The following is a 24169-nucleotide window of genomic DNA, read 5'->3' as shown; positions in this document are numbered from 1 at the left end:
AAGGTTAATACCAAGAGCCACCAATTTTTCTGGGAAGTTGAGACTAGATTCAACACTTTGTCAGGCTGGTAGGTTTATAATAATATTAATACTTATATACCGTAACACCTTTCAATCCAGGAACTGAAAGGATTTGACAAAGATTAGTTAAACTTAACAACAACCTTGTGTAAATATTGTTAAGGTAGTTGTGTTGGAGGACTTGATGCAGTAAAAAGACACTTGTCTAAAAATGAATACAGTAACATAATGGGTGCATTTGTGACAAATTATACTGACTTAGTAGTCATTAAAGATAAAACAATAGATTGCTTGGCAATTTTTTATCAAATTAGTTCAAATGTATTTCTTGCGGTATACCTCTCACAGCCACATCAGCATAGAACTTGGTGATTGCCTCAATTTTCTGTTTTGATTCGTCTTTCAAAGATAACTTTGCAACATTATGGTAAACAATGCAAAGACCACTCAATATCTTTGCACATGATGACTAAAATATCAAAATAATGTGAATTTGTGATAGCTGGTTAGAAAGTCTGACAGTCTTAGGTTGGACTATACTAGTGTAAAGATACTAAATTAGCTATGTTTGATTGCAGATGATTATTCTCATGGTTCTGAACCACAGCATAAAAATCAAAGCAGATCCTATTGTTTTACTATGTAATGCGCAGTTCCGGATAGCTTTCCAGAGATAGGGTTCTTTGTTTTGATCAAGTATTAAAATAGCAGATGAGTTATCATATCTACATCAGAAATTTGCTTTGGAAAAAAGTAAATCAAAGTTGGAAAGTGTTTAGTTTGGAGACTAAAAAATAAAGGAAAATCTTGATTGCTAATTTGACAGATTGATGATGCTAGAATTTTTGTCCTCCCAGCTTCCCAAACAGACAGAGGCGGGAAGGGAAATAGCAAAACATTTATGTTTTCTTCCTGAACTGAATATGGAAAGGGAAAGGAAAAATGGGTAGCATTTCAAGCGTTCATTCAGATCACTGCAGTGATCAAAGTTAATAACTGCTAAACAAACAAATACTCTGATCTTGGAATAAATTCAAAGAATCCTTTATTGACTCAAAAAAATGAATGCACAGACACATCTAAAGTGGAGGAGGAATTGCATTCATTGCAGATGTACTTCCACTACAGTTTTTGGTGGATGACATTAGATTTTAAAATCTTTTATATGAAAGTCCCCACTTCTTCCACTTGGTAATTTGGTAACTTCTGTAATAGCTGTGGCTCCTGTTAGTCCCTATAACCTATAAATAGGCTTTTGCTAAGCCAACCAGTTACTTGAAAACCAGCTTGGTGAGGTCTCTCTTATAGGAACTAAATTTGAAATATTTCTGGGGACCATCCCTACACTGGTCTACTTAGAAACAAGCAACAGAGTTACATCAGGGATTTGGCCAAGTTTTTATGATGCTTTTACTGATTATGTGGAGCATATTTAAGAAAAGAGAACAGGAAGTTTTGGCAGCTTATGTGCAGACTTTATTAAGCCTGACAGGACAGTGTGAGAGTTGTTAAAGGTAGAAAAATTAATCAGACATCTTGCAGAGCTGAATCATACAGTTTGAATAACTTTTTTAACTAGTAGACTCCACTGTTGACAGTTAAAAGCATCTTAATAAATCGTGGTGCCTGATTTCAAGTGGTTATGCAAGCCCACTGTGTTTTGTTTGTGCTTAGGGCTATGATTTTGTGCCTTTGGTCACTGAAATCTTGGAAACAGCTGTAAAAACATAGCGTTAGGCCCTCAAATCAAATGTGTTACAATCTGATACACGGGGTTGCAACTCAGGTTTGGCCCATCATCAGGCCCACCAAACCTGAGTGGTGTTACAACCCTGTGCACCAGGTAACAATGCTCAGAGTGGGAAGCCAGCCCCAGCCCCAGGGGACAGAAGCCACCCCTGTGGAGTGAGTATGGGGTGAACTCTCTCTTCAGTAGCCTCACTATTCTCTTGTGTATGTTGGTGTAGCATAATCTACATAATTTGGTGATTTTCCATGACTCATTGCTTTTTAACTCCGCATCTTTTCTGTGAAATATACTAAAAATTTCTGTGCTGAAATGGTAGACTTATCTGTGCTTAATAGTGATGAAAAGCATGATGTTTCTGTTTATTACATAAGGTAAACTTATATTTACTTGGAATTTCTTTGTGTAGCATATTTTCATTTAGAAGGTGATACTTAAAAAAAATTCTGTTTATCTGCAATCCGTGACTGTAAATAGTTCAGTAGCTGAGTTTCCAATGAAATATGTGAAATATATATAGTACAATAGCACTGACTTTGCTGAATAATAATAATAACCAAGAGAAAACTTTTGACTAAAGCCAAACTGTTGGTTTGCAAGGTCTATTGGCTTTTGACCTTGTCATGATCTCAGGGCCGTAGGCATGAATGTTGATTACTTAAAACAGGTCTAGAATAGAGTAATCTCTGATAAAATTCTTGTAAAAAATTTCTGATAGGAACCCAAGACATGACTCAATCAGTGCCACTGATATCTATGTCAAATTAAGAGTCAGATTACTAGCTTCTTATCTCAAGAGGCCAAATGAAATGGCATGAATATGTGAACTTTTTGAACAGTAATGGATGGTCTGAAAGAGGTTGCCAAGTGAGATTTCTGAGTTAAATGTTAGGGGCAAAAACCTTACACAAGTTGGATGGATTCCACTAGCCATCTGTTCAAGGAGTTACTTGATAGCTCATCAGCTGAGATCTATAAAATGGCCCAAGCCTGTCACAAGTGACTGTATTAAAATGGGGTTCATTCATTCATCAACTATTTCTCTTTTAATTTATTAATATAAAATAATATTATGTATGTATACACATATTTTATTTAAAACAGTCATTTTTTTACACAAAAAGCATTAGAGCATGAACACATTTCAGCAATACAACAAAAAATTTTCAGTGACTATTATCACTGTTGATAATGCATTAGTAGGCAAAGTAGGCAGATTAATTTACTTATGGTAAGCTAAGTGCATTCTTGGCTCCTAAAGGGGAATAATTTGTTCACTTAAGCCAGATATCCCACTCTTCACGGCAAATGTCATTGCCTGGATTTCCCTTTGACAGTTTGGCAACCCTGCACCCCTGTTATAGTATCCATTTATTTGTCTTGTTTTCAGCCAGATTAATCCATTCTGTTTTGACAGGAAGACTGATGGGTAATTGATAACTGTGATAGACACAAACAGAAGAGTTGGATGCTGAATAATTCAGCACTTTTCAGTATCAATAAGAGAACAGGTTGAAGAATTTGTGTCTCTATTTACACTTAAACTAAACTAAGTCAGCCCAGACATTTATGCTGCCAGTCTATCAGAAAACCAAACAGTGTACATTCGGTTTCCACCCGACAAAATGTTTTATAAGCTTGTAACAATATGTGTGAAGCTGCCAGAATAATAAATAGGTACAGCAGCCCATGCATGCTAATGTTATGTTGTAAGCAGTTTTGTTGACAAGTGCTAATACTTCTTTCATACTATCATCAAAAGCAGCTAATACAACAGCCATTATTTGCTAGCTTTCCAAGCAAGACATGATGGATTGTGACCTTAATATGGGTTAGCCGAGTTTTGAAAGTTAAACAACTTGCAATAAATCATAGAATTATTACAATGCAGTTTAATTGGTTAAGGACTGTTTATTTCCTAAACAGGGTGAAAAATTTCTGTTTCGGCACTTTTAATTTGCAAAGTGCATTTTCATTATGAATGGCAGTTTAATATTCTGCTCTTTTGTCATGCAAAATATGCAACACACAGGCAATCTATTAATTGGACAAAAATGCATTGCAAGCGTAAATTATCCTTTATATCATCACTTGTGAGCTTTTACATCTATTAAATGTGTTAAATGGAATATAGTTAAAGATTGTACAACTTGCAGGTTAGTTTGGAAATTTAAATTAAGCTTCATGATGATTTTAATGACCTTTATTTGTGGCAAAGTAAAGTAATTAAATAATTGTAAATATAAAAGGACAATTTAAGCAATTTCCTTTTTCTTAAGACATACACTTTATTGATTCAGTGGTTTTAGGGAATGTAGCAGTTGTCTACATTAATATTATTCTTGTATATAAGTAGATCTTTCCTGCTTCCTTTCGTTTTTCTCCAAACCAAAATACTAAATACTATAACATATATGTACAAAGAGAATAAATCAATAGAAAATTGAGATTACATTTGTAGCATTTATACAATGTAACAACTCTTCATTTCACTTAGTGTAATGTATTTGCAGAATTTGGGACTATGAAAAGCATAGTACTGTGTAGGTAATCGGATACTTCACTAATATGTATAAGTGCAAACCTCAAGAACAACAGAAGCATAATATTTCTTAATGATTAAAGAAGTAAGTCATTTACTATCTAGTCTGTTGGTACTTTAATTATTTTGTTAACTATAAACTTTATTTAATAGTGGTGGCTATAGATCCACCTAAACATTAAGGGTTACTTACAGAGAAAATGTAGGCAGACAAATTGACTGTCTAATCTGTTACCGCTGGGTTAAAACAGCAATGAACAGTACAGGAATTCTATCAAATATGCATTTTCTGCTTGAAATGAACAACTGTTCAATATATTTTTTGTTATAAATGACTGCACCTTTAAGAAGGGGAGAGGGGAGCATGGTCTGGCTTGCGGGGGGAGAGGAAATAGCACTTTACAGGTTGTGGGGGAGGGAGGGAGAGATGCTCAGAGGCTGCTGTAAAACGGGGAGTGGGTCAGTGTGGCGACACTGACTCATCCCCAGGGACTTGAAGGGCTGGGGAGTTGAAAAAGGGGAAGCCTGGCAGGAGAAGCCTCTTTTCCCAGAGAAGCACCCACCATTCCTCCCCTTGGAGATGGCAAAATACCAGGTTTGGTCTGGACCTGCTGTGGGCATCATGCTAGTCGCTCCTTTCTAGGGGGTTGGGAAATAATTTTTCCCTCACCACCAGATTGGCTTAGGTGGAGCGGGTTATTTTTTTCTTTTGCCTTCTCCACAGAGGTGGGGGGAGCTATGTTATGATGAGTAGGGAAAGGAGTAGGCTATGATGTCGCAACTCATTATGTAAGTGGGGGGTGGCTGTCCAGTGCAGGTACTCCATAGGGAAGGGATGCAGAGACCAGATAAATGGCTGTGTAAAGGACTTTAAAAGTAGGTGCTTGTTAAAAGAGCAGCACTGGGTGAAGGGATTTGGGGCTCCTATGACTGACCCGGCAAGGAGCCAACCCCGCTTCTTTATAGCTCACCTTAACCCTCATTTGGGGGGAGGAGGGAAATGGTAAGGTCCCAGCAATATGGGACTAGCAATGGGTTTTTACCTGAAATTTCAGTCAAAAGAGGACCTGTACAATGTCCAGTCAGAAGTACTGACCAGACACCAAATGTCTGGTTACTAGTTTTCTGGGGGACCTGGATGGAAAAAGACCAGGCCTGGCGGAAGCTCTCCACGTAGATATTGAATGAACATGGAGTTACCTGAACTGTACAGTTTTATCCACCAGATAGTCCCAGACATCTAGTAATAATAAAGTTGCGATCTGATTAAATCCATGTCAAGTGTCTCTTGTCCTTGTTTTGGTATAGCCAGACAAAGAGCAAAACATTCTAGCTACTGTGCTCTGAAGTGCAGGCAGCTTTTGTGACCAAATATATTGGTAGCCTAAAGGTTCAAATTAGAGAATACATTACTTATTCTCTTTTTATATGTTTTACAAACTGCTAATGATTTTTTAGTTGTGTAGTAATTTCTTTTTAAAGGAGCAAGTCCAATTATCTCAGAACATAATCTAAACATTTGATTAATGATGGTGATTCCCTCCTCTCCCACAGCCCCCAAATGGAATCATAGACTGGAATATGCAGGTTAATTAAAGCAGAAGAAATGAAATGATCAGTATTAAGTAATTCAGAACAAAGGTTTGTTAACACAAAACAAAAATGTGCTCACTAAGTGGTGCTCACTAAGATCAGAATGAGTTAACCAACAAGCTTAGAAAAAACCTATTTTCAGTAATATAATAAAGTCTGCAGAAAATGTATACAGCATTCTTCACTGATGTTAACATGTGAAAGAGTAAGGAAGTTGAATTAATGTTTCGATGACCACAATGGATTTTTAACAGTTTAACAAAGATAAGAACTATCCAGTGAGAAGTGAAGGACCATTTTGTTCATGTTTATATGGAGTTCTTTATTTCCCTCAGAATCTTCTACTTGCTAACTTGGGTTTATTATCTGTGTTGTATTAAGCAAAAAAAGAGTATTTGATAGCCACAGTGATCCAGATATTCTGTCACATCCAGACTGGTAAACTGTAACTAAAACAGAAGAGGGAAGCATGAAAGACTTCAGGTGCTTCAAAAGCGGCAGTCCATCTCCCTAGTGGGACAGCCAGTTTGGATTCATCACTGCAGAATTTTGCACCCTCCATTGGCTCCCATTTGACTTCCAGTGCCAATTCAAGGCTTTTGCCTAAATCTACAAGGCCATTAATGGATAAGGACACAGACACCACTGCTCCATCTATGACCAACTGAGACATGCACTCAGTGCAGCTGCCAACCCTAGAACAAAAACAGTGGAAACCAGACGTGAGGTGTTCATGGTATAGGATGCTTAGCTGTGTAACAAGCTACAAGAAGAGATTAAATTATAGTGCGAGGCCTATTTGCTCAGCCAACCATTTGCCAAAAGCTTCCCCACCAAAGTCTAATAGAGGTAAATTCTGATTAACCAAACCCTGATTATCTGAAATTCAGCTATGTCCTCTGAAATTAGAATTTCATTTTTCTGAATTCTGGATATGTCCACCCAGCCATTTAAATAACTGCAGTTTACTTGTACAAAAAAATTCAATACAAACATGCTCTCTTGGTCACCAAAAAAAAAACAAAAAAACCCCAACCCAACAAACAAGCAGACTTTTCCAAAACCTGGGAGAGCCAAATAGAAGAATCCTCCATACCCTTGCAATTTAATTTGTTCAGTGGCAAGATATGGGTGGAAGTAGCCAAATGATCAATCGAAAGAAAGGAAGAATTAATATGTAGAGATGAGTAAGGCAAAGTTTTTGTCACGGATATTTTTAGAAAAAGTCATGGACAGATCACAGGCAATAAAAAAAATATTAATGGAAGCCTGGGACTTGTCCCTGACTTTCACTAAAAATATCCCTGACAAAATGGGGAGGTGGGTTCAGCACCCACTGCTGCTGGGGCTCCTGGGTCCCCCACTGCTGTGGGGTGTGGGAGCTGCAGGGTCCTCCTGCCTGCGGAGCTGGGTGCTCATGGGGGTCCCCTGCCGCCCGCCAGGGCTAGGAGCTGCGGGGAGTTCCCACTGTCTGGGCAGCTTCGGGGGGGTTCTTAGGTGCGGCAGGGCAGTTGCAAGGAGTCCACCCACCACGGTTGGGCAGCTGCAGGATCTGCTAGTTGCCTGCCACAACTGGGCAACTGTGGGGATTCCCCGGCGCCCCTGGCTGGAGAGCTGCAGGGTACCCCCACCAGTATGGGGGTTGGGAGCTGCGGGGAGGAAGAGAGAGGGACACTGGCTGGGAGTTCCAACCCAGGGGCAAAAAATGTCACAGAGGTCAATGGAATAATCATAACCTTAGAGATGAGTAATTCACTGCAAATAAAGTACTCAGTGAAATTAGTGTGTGCGTGGGTGGGGGTGGACATTATTTGAGCAGATAATTTTCTCAGTGTTATTCGTTATTTGAATTTAATCAGTGTTTTGCAAGTCATGTATTTTATTTAATTTATTTATTTATTGTTTCACTTCATGGAGCAACTGTAGACGGTTTATATGTAGGGTTGCCAGGTGTCTGGGTTTTTACCTGAAATTTCAGTCAAAAGGGGACCTGTACAATGTCCAGTCAGAAGTACTGACCAGACACCAAATGTCTGGTTACTGCCCGCAGGGGCACCAGAACGGGGGGCCCAGTCAGTGCCCACCACAGCTTGTGTGACTGCAGCGAGGCACTTGCAGAGAGCTGGGGACAGCATGGCTGTGAGGCAGGTAGGTGCCAATCCATGCTGTGGGATTGTGTTTGGATCATGTCATATTTTCCATCCTCCTCTCTGTTCCCCGGCTCTGCACACATTCCCCACCCGCTGCAGAAACACCCCATCTTCGTGGGAAGCCACTCCCAGGGCTATGACACAGTGTGGGGAGAGAAGGCATTTCCCCAGCCTGTTCCCATTTGATCAGGCAGACAGACTGACAACACCTCTCTTCCCTCCTTCCCCCTCCCCACGATCACTGCCTGCAAATACCACCACCTAGCCCAGGGTGTGGGGACTGCGGGTGCCAGGTCATTAACCCTCGCCAGCCCCTTCTCAGTCAGGGCTGACTCATACCTGCATCTCGTAGACAGGCTCCAATTCAGCTCCCAGCCTAGCTCTGCAGGTGGCAGGTGACTCCTGGGGATTGGGGGAGCAGGGTAGGGGGGTGCTGTAGTTTCCGGGTTTAAGAAATTGAAAGTTTGGCAACCCTATTTATGTGAGTATTCCATTGCTGATATTTGAAATTCTAGGAAATTTGTTGTTTTGTTTTGAGAGGTCATACAGCATTGTTTCTGTTCCCTGATCCTCTTATAATTCAGACAATAGCCTGAGGAAGGCAGTGGGGCTCTGCAGCTCACAGGGATAGGTAGAAGATAATTAGATGAGAGAATTTTACAAAGTTTTAAACCATGTCTGTCTTGGCGATATAGGCTAGGTATTATAAAGCTTCCAATAAAATTAAGTGACTATCAGATTTATTGGCATTTTGTAGAGTTTACAATTAGGGCCAGACTTCTAAAGGCATAAATTTCTGTGCATCACTTGTGGAGCCGTGCTTCTAAGTTTGGATTTGTACATATAAACTCTGGCTTGTGTGTGTGCTTCTAGAATTGTGTGGAAGCTTAAAATATTACTCGTGCTAGTGCTCCCATACTAGCTGCTGAAAAGCTATTGTTTCCTCTGCTGTGATTTGAATTACACAGCTTCTGGAATGGGGCAATAAGCACACTCCGGATCTTTACAACATCACGTTGAAGAAAATCTATTTCAAACAGTGTTGCTATAATGTGGCCAGTTTCCTGGATGCTATAATGTGGATTTCTGCCATCGGAATATGTAGGAAACTTGCTCCAACAAAGCAAGCAAGTATAACCCACACACTTTCTGGGTGTGGTGTTCTGTCCCATCCAGTAGCACCAAGAACACTTAGAGAGAGAGATAAAATGAGACTGCTCTACAGCCTTAGCTAACAGCCAGTTGGCTTTTAGCTCATGTGGTAGAGGCTCATGCACTAAGCTCCAGCGGTCCCAGGTTCAATCCCTCCCACTGACCAGGGTCTGTCGGCATTACACCAGCATCTTTACTAATGCTGGATTCTGGTTTCCAGTGTGCTCCACTTGTATGTGTCTTAGGCCTTGTCTACACTAGAAGATTAAGTCGGCTTAACAACATCATTCAGGGTATGAAGAATACAGTGTAACCCCCAGTGTGGACAGCGCTAGGTTGATGGAAGAATTCTTCCATCAACCTAGGGCTTGTCTACACTTAAAATGCTACAGGGGCACAGCTGCTCCACTAACACTACCTGCCCCCTTGGGAGGGATTCTCCTGTTGGCGTAGGTAATCTACCTCCCTGATAGGCAGTATCTAGGTCAATGGAAGCATTCCTCCATCGACGTAGCTATCTAGATGGGACTTGAATTGGCTTAACAACACCGCTCAGGGGTGTTGATTTTCCACACCCCGACCAACGTAGTTAAACTGACCTAATTTTCTAGTGTAGACCAGGCTTTTATTACTGCCTCTCCAAGAAATGGATTACCTACGCCGATGGGAGGGAATATAGGTAGTGTCTTCACTGAAATGCTATAGCAGCGAAGCTGTAGCATTTCAACTGTAAACAGGCCCTTAATAAATGTTATGTGTGCTCAGAAAGTAGAGAAAAACACAAGAAAAACAGACTGTCGTAACAAAAACATTATGAAATAGTTTTTCTTCAACTTGTTGTGTAAAGATCTTGACTGTGCTTCTTAGCATATCACTGATCTTGGCAGTGCTGAGGACTATTTTATTATCCTGATTCATTGTATATTCCTAGATGCACTTTGGCAACGCTGGGGCTGGCTTACTACATGATCCTAAATTTTGACAGTGATATTGTCTGTTTTTCTGCGTGGTCCTACATTAATTTTGACAATGCTGTGCTATGGTTTGCTGCAAGCTCCTCTGTGAGATATTTGTTTTCTCTTTGCAACAGAGTTTCCAACTCTCATAATTTTGTCATGAGTCTCATCATAATTATTGCTTTCCTTTAAGCCCCAGCTCCTGGAGTCGAGTAGATATGTGATGACTTCAGCCTTTATTATTAAAGAAAAAGTAAGTTTCTAGCCCTCATGGCTGTGGAGAAAGCTTCAAAATGTGACCCTGGTGCATCTTAAAGGCTAAAAAAGCAAATAAACAGAACACCAAGTCTATTATTTGTACAGAATCTCATGATTTTAAAGCCAATCCCATGATTCTTGGTGAGCGTGACGCATGATTTTTGAACATTTGGTGTTGGCAATGCTATAAAAGATAGACGACACTGATTTGAAGCTGACAAAATCAAAACATAGCTGTTCAAGGCCATTTCTAATTTCAGTGCCCAAAGGATGGAGCTATCAAGGTAGGTCAGTTAATACTATCAGGTGTTACATGGCATTGAACTTTTAGAAGGAAAATAAAAAATAGGAATCGATTTAGAAAACTATATTACACTGCAGATTTTACTCTCTGTTTTCCATTGATGCTAATGAAGTAACTCTAGAGTTCCACTCATGTTACATGTTATTCTGGTTTTTCATACATATAACTGAGATCGGAAGCTCTATTTTTTTGTCTTTAATCTAACTTACAGTGTGTAAGGCAGAGGTGAAATGAAACATAAACCAGGTTATATTAAAAGGCATACGGACCCAGTATGAGGAACACTTCAGTATTGTGACCTGCTCTTGAATCATGTAACTGCTGTCATATAATACCCAAAGTTTGTCAGTAAACAGTCAAAAATGATCTAGCAGAAAATACAATGTATTCTTACAGGTTAAACTGCTTGCTTAGTTTATACTATTGCTCTTTTTTCACTATTTGGGTTGAATTCAGCCTTGGTGGCGTAAGTTACTTTTTGAGCGAAAGAGGCAAGACAGTAACTTGCACTAATTTGTATTAAATGAGTCAGTAAAAATGTGCAATATGCACTGTTTCAAGGACCAAATTCAGCTCCTTGCAAAAGTGAGTGTGACTCTTTGGAAGCCAGTGATTATTATACACTTATAAGGTTTAAATTTAGCCCCAGGAGCTGAGATAATGCCCTATAACAAAGTAAGATGGAGATGGCCTGGTTGAGCCCTCTAGATAATTATTTTTCATACCATCCCTTGGCATGTAAATTATATTTACATATCCTTTGCCATTATGTACACACATTGCATCAGTGCAAATTACACTATGTTGACAATTACAGCTGTTTTCTGACTAGTTTACACCACTGTTTACATCATTTCTGGATTTGGCCCAGATACGTCCATGGAAGTTGGACCAGCTTATTTCAGGCTCCATATCTCACTCAGCTTGGTCTAGTCAGGTTAAAACGTTTTGGGCTGTCTCTAATTTTATATTACGTTACTGTCTCTGTGTTTTAATGTATTCTATATCAAGCCATCTTACCTATTTTCATAAACAAAGAAATCTGTTCAGCTTACCTTTTCTGGCTAAACATGGGGCCAAACTCTCTCTTACACCATTTTTCAACAGCAGAGAATTTTGCCTGTAATGTAGCTTTTACCAGAACCTTTATTGCTATAGAAAGATTTTAATGCTTTTTAAGAAAGGAAAGTATGCATTCTCTTGTTACAAAAATTTGCATTCTGGGAATATTTTATTTGTATATTACATTTAAAAAGTGTCATGGCAAGAAATGGGTTTGATTTTGAAGGGGAATCATTTTGAATAATTAACTATGAATTACTCTAATTAGAAGAAAATAATTATAGGTTGGACATAAGCTGTTTCAAATGCGAAGTGTAGAGTAAGAGACTATTGGAAAAATAATGCCACCTGGTAGAAGCTGAAATTAATCCAAAAAAGAACTTTTCTTTGAATCAGGATTTAACTATGGTGTTTTAAAATGTCTCCAATTTAAAGCATGCAAATTTCTTCTAGGCTGAATTATTAGTGGGCCTATGTTGCTGAATTACAAATCTTCAGTCTAATAATTAACAAAGGCAGTTTTATTCTTTAAAAGAGAATTGTCATTAACTCCTCTCTTAGTAGCTGAGCCCTTGTTCAGAACAACTACTGAGAAGACTAAGGGCACCATTTCACATTGTGCAAATGCTGATTTAAGTGTTTGCCTAAACCTAATGTTATTTTAAAGATTTATGTGTTTTATTGTGTGTGTGCGTGTTTGCGCGCTCACACACACACACACAATACTACAATACACAGATCAGTAATACTGTTATCTGGAATTTTCAAAGGAGCTTAAGGAAGTCAAGTGCCCACATCTTTTTGAATTTCAAAGGGATTTGGATGCTTAACTCCCTAGTCTCCTTTGAAAATCCCACCCTGAAAAATTATAATATAGCCGAAATTCTGAGGTTACATATTATTTCTCAAGGATGCATGGTTTTTTGAAAACATCACGATGTATACTGCAGGAAGCAATATTGGTAGTTTGGTTTTCCTTTCTTTTTTAGATTTTTTTTGTTTTAAATTCTAGAAGCGACTGACCCAAATTCGGAGAGCACATTACAAAACTTAAAATTCACAGTGACAGTAATTTTTTAAAAATCAAAACATTAAAATGAGATAATCATTTCCCAGTGCCTCCACAAGCATAACACAGTTCAGCCCCAAAATGTAATTACCTGATGATAATAAATAACCCATTTTACTCTCATCTCATTCCTTCCTTGAATGCTAAAAGAAAAGTGAAATAAGAGGAAGGTGAGCTTTGCAGCAAAACTAGAAGGTTAACAAACCCAGGCTCTGTTTGATCAACGAGGGAAGAATGTTCCAGAGTCAAATGCCCTCGCAGAAAGCACCCTGCTGGCAGTGCCCTCTCACCTATAACAAAATGTAGTAACAGGCAGTCAGCACCATAGTAGTGCCCCAATATTGTGTTAGGGTGTATTGCAGTGCTGGAAGTCCAGATACAAAATCAAAGTTCCCCTGAACACTTATACTCATTAAAGGTTCCATGGCACTTTTTGCAAGAGCAGAGCCATAATAACACCGGTGTTCTGATCTAATTCCAGATTATGTAATTTCATGTTACCTAGCTAAATTTCTTCTTCAATTCCAACTAGTTACAGTGTGCTATTGTATGGCGTCTGTGTACCATTCTATAAGCAGATGAATTTTAGTGTTAAGTAAAGTGAATGCTGTGTATATAGGGCCAAATGCAAATCCTCTTTAAGGCCCCAAATGCAGCAGAACTATTGCATTTGCACTGCATGGAGAGTATGCTACAGAGCGGCCATACAGAAGTACTCCACCATTGTCATGCGCTGCAGAGCAGAACTTCATGCTGTTTTTTTCTGCAGGAAGGTAGCTGGGCCAGTGGGTATGCATAGATCTATGAGCCCACAAACAGCAAATGCTTGCTTATTCCTGCAGTTTGAGGCTGAGCACTGTTGGACTCACTTTCACTGTACTCCCTTTACCGAATTGCAGCTCCTCAAGTCAGCAGGACCATATGTGCTTTGGGAGCACTGAGAGAAGGTATACCATGGCCCTTCCTTGAGGTTTACAACAAGGGAGAACAGCTTTAATGTGTGCTCAGAACCTCACAAGTGGAGTGTGTCTCTGACTGTAATTCCTCCCCAGCCAGCACCATCCACATAGTGGTGATTTTACAATGGGGCAGCTAAAACCGAGACCCACCAATCCATCTCATATAGGGGGCAGCAAACATCCATTTCCTGTTGAAATTGCTGACTTTAGAGAGGGAGTGTGTGTGTGTGTGTGTGTATATATATATATAGCTGCCCCATATACACACGCACACAAAGCTATAGAACATTTCACCGCTGTAGGCCACCAATATAAAGCAATATAGGCCTTACACCGCTGTAGGCCACCAGTATAAATTAAAAAAAAAAATGTTAAAAACCATTGATTGGCAAAGTCAAGTATCCTAGGGGAGGACATTACATACACTTTGCCAGTCAGTTACACAACTGTTTCAGGGAGAGCAGTGGGATAGTGAGTCTCAGCTTAAAACAGCAGTTACAGGCAGCATAGGAAAGAATATAGCTTTGGCATATTTATTTTTAAAAGCAGTGTGATGAATTTATGAGCCTTGGATCTGTCATATTAGATACCTGAATTCTATTCCCAGCCCTGCCTAAACTGACCTTGAGCAGCCTCTGTTATTGTATTATAAAAGGGATTAATAGTTGCATGTCACTAGGACTGGTGTATGAGACTTTGATCAGTACAGGGGTGGTGAACAGCACAGAAATATTAACGTCAATCATTATACAAAGTTAGACCAGAACCTATGGCCTACGTCAAAGGGGGTTTAATTGGGAGGTGGTGAGGGATGGAATACCCTAACCTCTCTCACTCTCTTGTGTAATGATTATACCTAAATTGCAGATAGGCGTGATAAGACTGCCAAATGTGTGTCAGCAATGCGAGCTTTGGATAGATCTGATACATCATAGGTATGATCCACTTCTGTGGATGCCCCCTGCAGGCAGATTTCTTCTGCCTGGAGCCCTATACCCAGGGTTTAATATGGTCCTTTTGAAAATGGGATTTAGGTACATAAGTCTCATAGACTCGTAAACTTTAAGGTCAGAAGGGACCATTTTGATCATGTAGTCTGACCTCCTACACATTTCAGGCCACAGAACCTCACCCACCCACTCCTGAAATAGACCCCAACCTCTGGCTGAGTTACTGAAGTACTTTTAAAGACGTCAAGTTACAGACAACTCACTGTTGACACTAGTTTAAACATGCAAGTGACCCATGCCCCATGCTGCAGAGGAAGGTGAAAACCTTCCATGGTCTCTGCCAATCTGACATGGGGGAATTCCTTCCTGACCCCAAATGTGTCAACCAGCTACAATCTGAGCATGTGGGCAAGACCCAGCAAGCAGATACCTGGGAAAGAATTCTCTGTAGAAACTCAGAGCCCTCCCCATCTAATGTCCTGTCTCTGGCCATTGGGGCTTTTTGCTACATGGCATCATAGGCAGTCCCGTTATACCATCCCCTCCATCAATATATCAAGCTCAGTCTTGAAGCCAGTTAGGTTCCCCCCCCAGCCCCCGAATGCTTCCCTTGGAAGGCTGTTCCAGAACTTCACTCCTCTGATGGTTAGAAACCTTTGCCTAATTTTGAGCCTAAAGTTGTTGATAAACTTGTTGTTTATATCCATTTGTTCTTGTGTTCACATTGGCACTTAACTTAAATAACTCCTCTACCTCCCTGGTATTCATCCATCTGATGTATTTATAGAGAGCAATCATATCTCCCTTCAACTTTCTTTTGGTTAGGCTAAAAAAGTCAAGCTCTTTGAGTCTGGTGTCGTAAGGTAGGTTTTCCATTCCTCAGATCATCCTAGTAGCCTTTCTCTGCAGCTGTTTCAGTTTGATTTAATCTTTCTTAAACATGGGACACCAGAATTGCACACTGTATTCTCCTTAGGTACTTTTGAAAATTGTACCCTAGTTGCATTAATGGTTGTTTGAATTTTTATTTGCTACCTTCCTATGAAGCAAGCAAGCTACTGCTGAAGGCAAGATACCAAAATTAGACAGTTCAGATATCTGATTTAATATAACAACTCCTGTCTTCTTATGAGCATAACATCTGACGTTAATTGCATTAGTAAGTCAATTATATGTTATATTAGTACAGTGGTGGATTTCTCTCCCATCATCTGTTGCACACTGTCCTTGCAGGTTGTGATGAAATTCGTGTCATTTTCAAACGTAACTAGGGATTTTGATTGTCTCAGTTTTTAGGTGTCCAATTTCAGACACTTCCAAGACACTTTTGGTTTTCAGAAAGAGCTGAGCAATTCTCTGACAATCAAGTTGCTACAATTTGAGCATCTAAATTCAGCAGTCACTTTTGAAAATTTAGGCAATTGAATTTCACTTGCTGACAATTATGAATTTCCTTCTCTAGCAACTCTTCAACTGAATAGGTATAGGGGCAAGTCATGTTCAGTTTACTCAACTTGCCATGATCAACAAACTAACTTTCCTTATTAAGTGGCATATACAAATATTATCATGTAGACATGTTATCTGGACACTTTAGGGACATAATTCTCATTTAACCCTACAAATCAAGAGTAACCCCACTGTATTCAAAGGAATTACAAGGATATAAAATGAAACTAAAATGGACAAGACAAGAATCAGTCTCTAGGTCAAAAGTGTAAACAAAAGATCATCCTAGGCCTTTAACGTTTCCAAAATGAATCTGTTTACTCTTTTTCTTTAGAAATAAAATTTTAAAAATTGTGAAAGAGAAACTAATTCATTTCAAAATTAATTTAATTGCTAATATGTCTTTATAAAACGTGAATGGGAAAATGGAATATTTAAATATGATTAGCAGTGACTGAAATTCCACTGCACCTGTTTAATAAAAAGAAGATGATCTATGCACAATAGTTTGTTTTCCCCCTTCATTTGGGATCCTATGGATTGTTCCCATTAGTAGGAGAAACATAGGGTGCAGTCAAGTGTTTCTTTGATTCAGTCCTGTTTTATTTACAAAGAATGTACTAAGTCCTGTTTGCCTGAAGATAGCAGGAATCAAACAGCAGGAGCAAGTTTCTTTGTTCACAGCTCCAAGCCCCTTTCTAGACAGCACTGAGCCTAAAATGTCTTAGACTTTTTTCAGGGCCAAGCTATCTCTGCTTTTCTGGTCTTGCTGCCTCTCTGTCCCAGACACCCAAACCTTCACAAAACAATACCTAGGGAAAACCTGCCCACGTGTGCCTTTATTTTGTGTGGTGAAAGGTGCCTGTGTTTTGGGTGGAGGCTGCTATTTTTTCAGCTACCTGATTCCACACAGTAGCTTAACTCTTTCTCACATTTATCCCCGTTGTTCCACCCATTCCACCCAATGAGGTTTAAACCAACTGATCCAAGATGGAGGTATTGTACCCTCCATCTTGGATTAAGACATCCAGATTGTGTTGAGAACGAGCTTTATCTTGACATGGTCAGCCTGTGCTAACCACTGTCCTGCTGTGATGTGGAACATCTCAGAGGGCTAACAATGAGACAGCCATCAACATTGAATTAATCTCCCTCATAGAAGCAATGGGTTTTCTACTGGTAGGCCACTGACTTTGAATGACTATACAACTCTGTTGAGGGAGGGTGTGGGGCTGGAACCTGGAATTCCCCTAGCTGAAACACATGGGCAAAAAAGGGTACAGAGACTTCTTTTAGAAAGGTGATGTATCTCTGAGCAAAGGGACCAGGCCACTATCACATGCAAGAAAAGCAATCTTAGGAAAGTGAAGGCAGGAAGGGCTGCCTACCCTAAGGACACTTATCAAACCCAGGATTCACAGAAGGAGTGAGATCAAACTTGGATTTGCTGTAGGGGAGGAGCTTACAAGCACATGGAGCTCAGACTGATGATTGTCGAGAGAGGGGACTGGACCAGATGTGTTACAGCTGTATGATAGTCTTTAATTACATGAACAAGTACTTTTTTCTTCTCCTTCATTCAGTGCACAGAATGGAGTTGTGCTGGGCTGTGAATCAGGGTTGTATAGTGAAGGAGGCTGTTGCCTGTAGCATCTTTGCCTCACTTGTTACAGAAGCTGGAAGGTGTGTAGTGAATGACACAGGAGACTGCAGGAAGGGAAAGGGTGGTCTCATAGTTAAGGCAGTTGAATGCATGAAGAACTGGATTCTATCCCTGCCTCTGCCACAGAATTCCCAAGTGACACTAATCGAATTACTTAAACCAAACATTTCACAGGTGGTCACTAATTGTGTGGTTGCCTGACTTGAGACCCAGGGGTCTGATTTGCAGAAATGCTGAGCACTCAGATCTACAGCTCAAGTCAATGGGAGCTGTTGTTTGAACAAATAAAGTGCTATTTAATGCTACGTTCTCTGAAAAATCAGGTCCTTGATGTCTTAAATTGGACTCCTGAAATTAGTGGACACTGTTGACCTTAATATCTGTCTCTCTCAGTTACCCATCTGGGATTCAGCTGGAGAACTGTGTCCAGTTTTGGGCAACACACTTTAAGAAAGAAATTAGAGGAAGTCCAGAGGAGAACAACAAAAATGATAGAGTTTTAGAGAACATGACCTATGAGGAAAGTTTAAAGAACAGGGACATGTTTATGAGAAGAGAAGCTTGGGGAAAAGAGGCGGTGGGAGGGAGAAAGACATGATATCAGTCTTCAAATATGTAAAAGGTTGTTACAAAGGGGATGGTGATCACTTTTCTCCATGTCCATGCGTGAACAATAAAAAGGAATTGGCTTAGTTTGCAGCAGCAAGATAGATTTAAGCTGACCTTAGGAAAAACTTTGTCTATAAGGATAGTTAAGCACTAGAACAGGTAACCTAGGGAAGTTGTGGAATCCTCATCATTGGAGCTTTTTCAGAACAGGTTAGACAAACACCTGTCAGGGATGGTCTAGATTTATTTATTCCTGCCTCAGTGTAGGGGGATGGACTAAATTACATCTTTGCAGTCCTTTCCAGCCTTACATTTCAATGATTCTATGAGTCCTCTCACAGCGGTGTTTGCAAATAAATTCATTAATGTTTGTGAAGCACTTAGATACTATAGTGATGAACACCATCTGAAAGCCCATGAGGAAATGAATAATTCTATCTTCAGAACAGGCTTTTAAATAGTGAGCAATAAATAAGGAATGGGACCACACATTGAACAACAAGAAGAAAATGAAATACTGAATAGCAGCTCATTAACTGACACCATTCATTCGGTGCACTGATTGAGGCAGATTCTTGTGGAAAAAAATGTGATCATATTATTAAAGACTGTATCATAAGGGGATCAAATTAAGGTTGAACCTGGCAACCGTAATTCTGACATTTCCTAACTTTTGAGTGCTTGACTTTGCAACCTTAATAATGTTTTAACCTAGTTTGTGTGTGTGATATTATGTATAACATAGTATTATACTATATAGTATTTTATATTTAATATAAAGAAGTGGGTGTACATAATTTAATATTTATGTATTCACATGTTGGTGGCTATTAGAGAATTCAGTTATTTTGATTAGTTGGTGATGAATTTCTGGTTGTGATATAAAAGATCTTCAATAACAATTGGAATTAAATGGCATATTCACAGTCTGCACAGTAGATATTTTGTTTATGTGGCACTTTTGTTAGATTTATTTTTTTTTTTCATTTCTGAAAAGATAAACTGAAAAAACTTTTAGAATGAGTCAGCCATGGGTAAACAGTATTGCAGCCAGGTGTCAGGATAAGGGATATTTTGGACATAGTGTCAAAAAAGTGCTTGGAAAACAGAAGAGGATTCAAAATGCTTTTTAATTTAACATTTACTTCACAATCTTCCTCTGATCCCTTTTTTCCACTGTATCCCCTCTATATTTTCAACATCCATGAATTACAAGTTAATGTGATCATTTTTCAGTATTTAAATGTCTACCCATGTAATCTGTCTGTCTCTGCTAAAAGCATTTCTAATCCAGCATAAGGCACCAATTCTGCAATTGACCTGTGTAGGCGCATCCCTGCACCTGCACAGAGTCATTTATAGGATCGGGCCTGATATATTGCTGCCTTATATATTATAGATGTTTGCAATGTCAGTATTGCCAGTTGCTAAAAAATCATGGCTCTGTCCCTCAAAATAATAAGAATTGCTTGAAAAAACCCATGAGATTTTAAGAAAAATAAGTTTGGGGTTTTTTTTTTTATTTGTCTTCTGGTTTCTGAGTCATTAGGGTTCACATTTTCAAAGTTTTCTTCAACCATAAGGGCTAGAAACCTTTTAAAAAAATAAAATCTGAGACACTAACATAATCACATGACTTCAGGGGCTGATCATTTAACTAAAACATCGTATATCATGAGGTACACGATAAAATGCCAAGATTTGGCAGCATTGCTGCTTTTTTTTTTTAAAGAATACAGTATTTTGTGAGAGAAATGTCAGAAATTGTTCAAATACGTCATTTACACAGATGATTTCCTTCTTTGAATTCTCAGGGCCCAGTTTGCAAAACTTGGCACCCTTATTGCGGTAGCCTAATTTGTGTATGTAAATGCAGGTTTTGAATATTCTGATATTTTTAAAGTGTGTTTTAGTTGGCCATATTTGAACATATAAAACTAATATTTTAATAAAATCTCTTTATACATCCTGTTGTTTTAACACTGTTAAAAGATGCTTGGCACACATTGACAATTTGCCATTTATCCACAGCAAATAAAACACGTATTCTAATTGCAAGAGCCTTTTGCCAATGTAATCCAGACAGAGCTATCAAGGAAAGAGCCTCCAATCCACACACCATCCTAGCCACTATGGATGTAGAAGCCCTCTACACCAACATGCCACACAAAGATGGACTACAAGCCATCAGGAACAGTATCCCCGATAATGTCACAGCAAACCTGCTGGCTGAACTTTGTGACTTTGTCCTCACCCATAACTATTTCACATTTGGGGACAATGTATACCTTCAAATCAGTGGCAATGCTATGGGTACCCGCATGGCCCCACAGTATGCCAACATTTTTATGGCTGACTTAGAACAACGTTTCCTCAGCTCTCGTCCCCTAATACCCCTACTCTACTTGCGCTACATTGATGACATCTTCATCATCTGGACCCATGGAAAAGAAGCCCTTGAGGAATTCCACCAGGATTTCAACAATTTCCATCCCACCATCAACCTCAGCATGGACCAGTCCACACAACAGACCCACTTCCTGGACACTACGGTGCTAATAAGCGATGGTCACATAAACACCACCCTATACTGGAATCCTACTGACCGCTATTCCTACCTACATGCCTCCAGCTTTCATCCAGACCACACCACACGATCTATTGTCTACAGCCAAGCTCTACAATACAACCGCATTTGCTCCAACCCCTCAGCCAGAGACAAACACTTACAAGATCTCTATCAAGCATTCTTACAACTACAATACCCACCTGCTGAAGTGAAGAAACAGATTGACAGAGCCAGAAGAGTACCCAGAAGTCACCTACTAGAGGACAGGCCCAACACAGAAAACAACAGAATGCCACTAGCCATCACGTTCAGCCCCCAACTAAAACCTCTCCAACGCATCATCAAGGATCTACAACCTATTCTGAAGGACGACCCATCACTCTCACAGATCTTGGGAGACAGGGCAGTCCTTGCTTACAGACAGCCCCCCAACCTGTAGCAAATACTCACCAGCAACCACACACCACACAACAGAACCACTAACCCAGGAACCTATCCTTGCAACAAAGCCTGTTGTCAACTGTGTCCACATGTCTATTTAGGGGACACCATCATAGGGCCTAATCACATCAGCCATACTATCAGTGGTTCATTCACCTGCACATCTATCAAAGTGATATATGCCATCATGTGCCAGCAATGCCCCTCTGTCATGTACATTGGTCAAACTGGACAGTCTCTACCTAAAAGAATAAATGGACACAAATCAGACGTCAAGAATTATAACATTCAAAAACCAGTTGGAGAACACTTCAATCTCTTTGGTCACTCGATTACAGACCTAAAAGTTGCCATCCTCCAACAAAAAAACTTCAAAAACAGACTCCAACGAGAGACTGTTGAATTGGAATTAATTTGCAAACTGGATACAATTAACTTAGGCTTGAATAGAGACTGGAAGTGGATGGGTCATTACACAAAGTAAAACTATCCCCCCCCCCCCCCACCTACTGTTCCTCACATGTTCTTGTCAACTGCTGGAAATGGCCCACCTTGATTATCACTACAAAAGTTCCTCCACCCCCACCTCCGCTCTCCTGCTGTAATAGCTCACCTTACCTGATCACTCTTGTTACAGTGTGTATGGTAACACCCGTTGTTTCATGTTTTCTGTGTATTGTGACAGGGTCGGACCAGATTGCTATAGGAGAGTAATGTTATTAGTTTAAGATACACAAGGAAAATTACCCCTGCAGAAAGGAGGTGAGATGCATGTATCTATAGGAGAGTAATAGAAGGCAGATATATTAGCCCCAGGCTCAGTAGGTCCCTTTTCCCTGGGTAAGGTAACAAGGAAGGTTCCAGAACAATCAGGAACCTTCTGGAGACAATTAAGACAGGCTGATTAGAACACCTGCAGCCAATCAAGAAGCTGCTAGAATCAATTAAGGCAGGCTAATCAGGGCACCTGGGTTTTAAAAAGGAGCTCACTTCAGTTTGTGGTGTGTGTGTGAGGAGCTGGGAGCAAGAGGAGCTGAGAGTGAGAACGCAGACTGTTGGAGGACTGAGGTGTACAAGCATTATCAGACACCAGGAGGAAGGTCCTATGGTGAGGATAAAGAAGGTGTTTGGAGGAGGCCATGGGAAGTAGCCCCGGGAGTTGTAGCTGTCACACAGCTGTTCCAGGAGGCACTCTAGATAGCTGCATTCCACAGGGCCCTGCGCTGGAACCCGTAGTAGAGGGCGGGCCCGGGTTCCCCCAAATCCTCCCAACTCCTGGTCAGACACAGGAGGAGTCGACCTGGACTGTGGGTTCAGAAAAACGGCCAAGCTGAGGGCTGCCGTGAAGCTCCAAGGTGAGCAAATCCGCCAATAAGCGCAAGACCCACCAAGGTAGAGTAGGAACTTTGTCACAGGATATAAAATCTCCGCAATGTATTTTCCACTGCATGCATCCGATGAAGTGAGCTGTAGCTCACGAAAACTTATGCTCAAATAAATTTGGTAGTCTCTAAGGTGCCACAAGTACTCCTTTTCTTTTTGCGGATACAGACTAACACGGCTGCTACTCTGAAACCTATTTTAATACAGTTTCCCTGTAATCTACTGTATCTCAAAATGTAGTTATTTAATCTGAATTAACACCATGCCACATCTGTTTCTCTGTCTCATTTTCTTTTCTGTGGCCTGAAAAGCTATTGCATTTTTCTGCTGTTAGTTCAAAGATGTCAGCTACAACTTCTTATTGATTTTTCTTATTCTTTGTCTACTGAATTTAACATTTATATATTCTGCAAATCTCTATCTCTGGTAATCAAAGAAAATACTTGTTAAAATATCTGACAAAGGTATGACTCTAAAGCCAATTGAGATCTCTTTTACTTTTAATTTACCTTCATCATAAAAAGATTTCTGATCATATCAAGGTCATTTTGTTACTTGCATTTTTGCATCTTTATATTATAATTGTTTCCTTCTGCAGAAATAAATGCTGTAACCTTGAATGAAGCAGTTACTAATAATGTTACACTAAGCAAATAAATGTCAGGAATGAACCAGTCTTGACTGCCTAATATAAGCTTCTATAGTATTCATGTATAATGCTCTAATCATTGGCGCAAAACATCCAATTAATTTGCTTTCCCTACATGTTTTTACTGGCCAAGATGCATAAGGGAGTAGTGTGCTCAGTCATAATCATGCTCCACAAAGACTGGAAATGTTCCCTTTGAGCTTCCAATCATTAGGTCAGCTGAAGTGAAGACAAGCCCATTGACAAGTGAGAATGGCAATCATTTATTTTCTATTGATGGGTTGCGACAAATCATGTCGGAGCAGTGGCTGCATACTGTGGGGCTCCATGAAGGAAGATTGTGATGGGCAGAGATGAAACCCTTCACAGCTCATTTAGTCCAAATGTAGCCACCTGGGTGGTGAATCAGTTCAACATACCAGCCCAAGCATTCCTGCACAAAATTAGATCGCTAACAGGCAAACCATATAGGGGTTCCTAGAAGGCATTAATCAACACGGTTGAGCTGTCAAAATGCAGAATTCAAAATTAGGAAACACAAGAAGGGTTAAAATGTGGCAATTTTGTCATAAATTCAAGAATTTAATTACTATCACACAATTCCAGGTTCAGTAAGGGTCTTGGAAGAAAAATGATGAACTTT

General features: G+C 39.8%; 1 protein-coding gene across 11 annotated transcripts in view; it reads left to right on the top strand.

The window, feature by feature from the left end:
* The window catches only part of KIAA0825 (KIAA0825 ortholog), a 419202-nt gene that overhangs the window by 336419 nt on the left and 58614 nt on the right, over window positions 1–24169 (top strand). The window contains exon 21 of one of the 11 annotated variants that reach the window (XM_073344498.1): window positions 20516–23172. The exons of the other annotated variants lie outside the window; for them this stretch is intronic. Coding sequence (XP_073200599.1) covers window positions 20516–20522 — 7 coding nt within the window. The 3' untranslated portion in view covers window positions 20523–23172. Of the gene's footprint in view, window positions 1–20515; window positions 23173–24169 lie in introns of those variants that run through there. 11 annotated transcript variants of the gene reach the window in all.

The sequence above is a fragment of the Lepidochelys kempii genome, chromosome 5, assembly GCF_965140285.1.
Source record: "Lepidochelys kempii isolate rLepKem1 chromosome 5, rLepKem1.hap1, whole genome shotgun sequence".
Classification (NCBI taxonomy): domain Eukaryota; kingdom Metazoa; phylum Chordata; order Testudines; family Cheloniidae; genus Lepidochelys; species Lepidochelys kempii.
The sequence above is the reverse complement of the archived record's forward strand: the minus strand, read 5'-3'. Positions and strand labels throughout refer to the sequence as shown.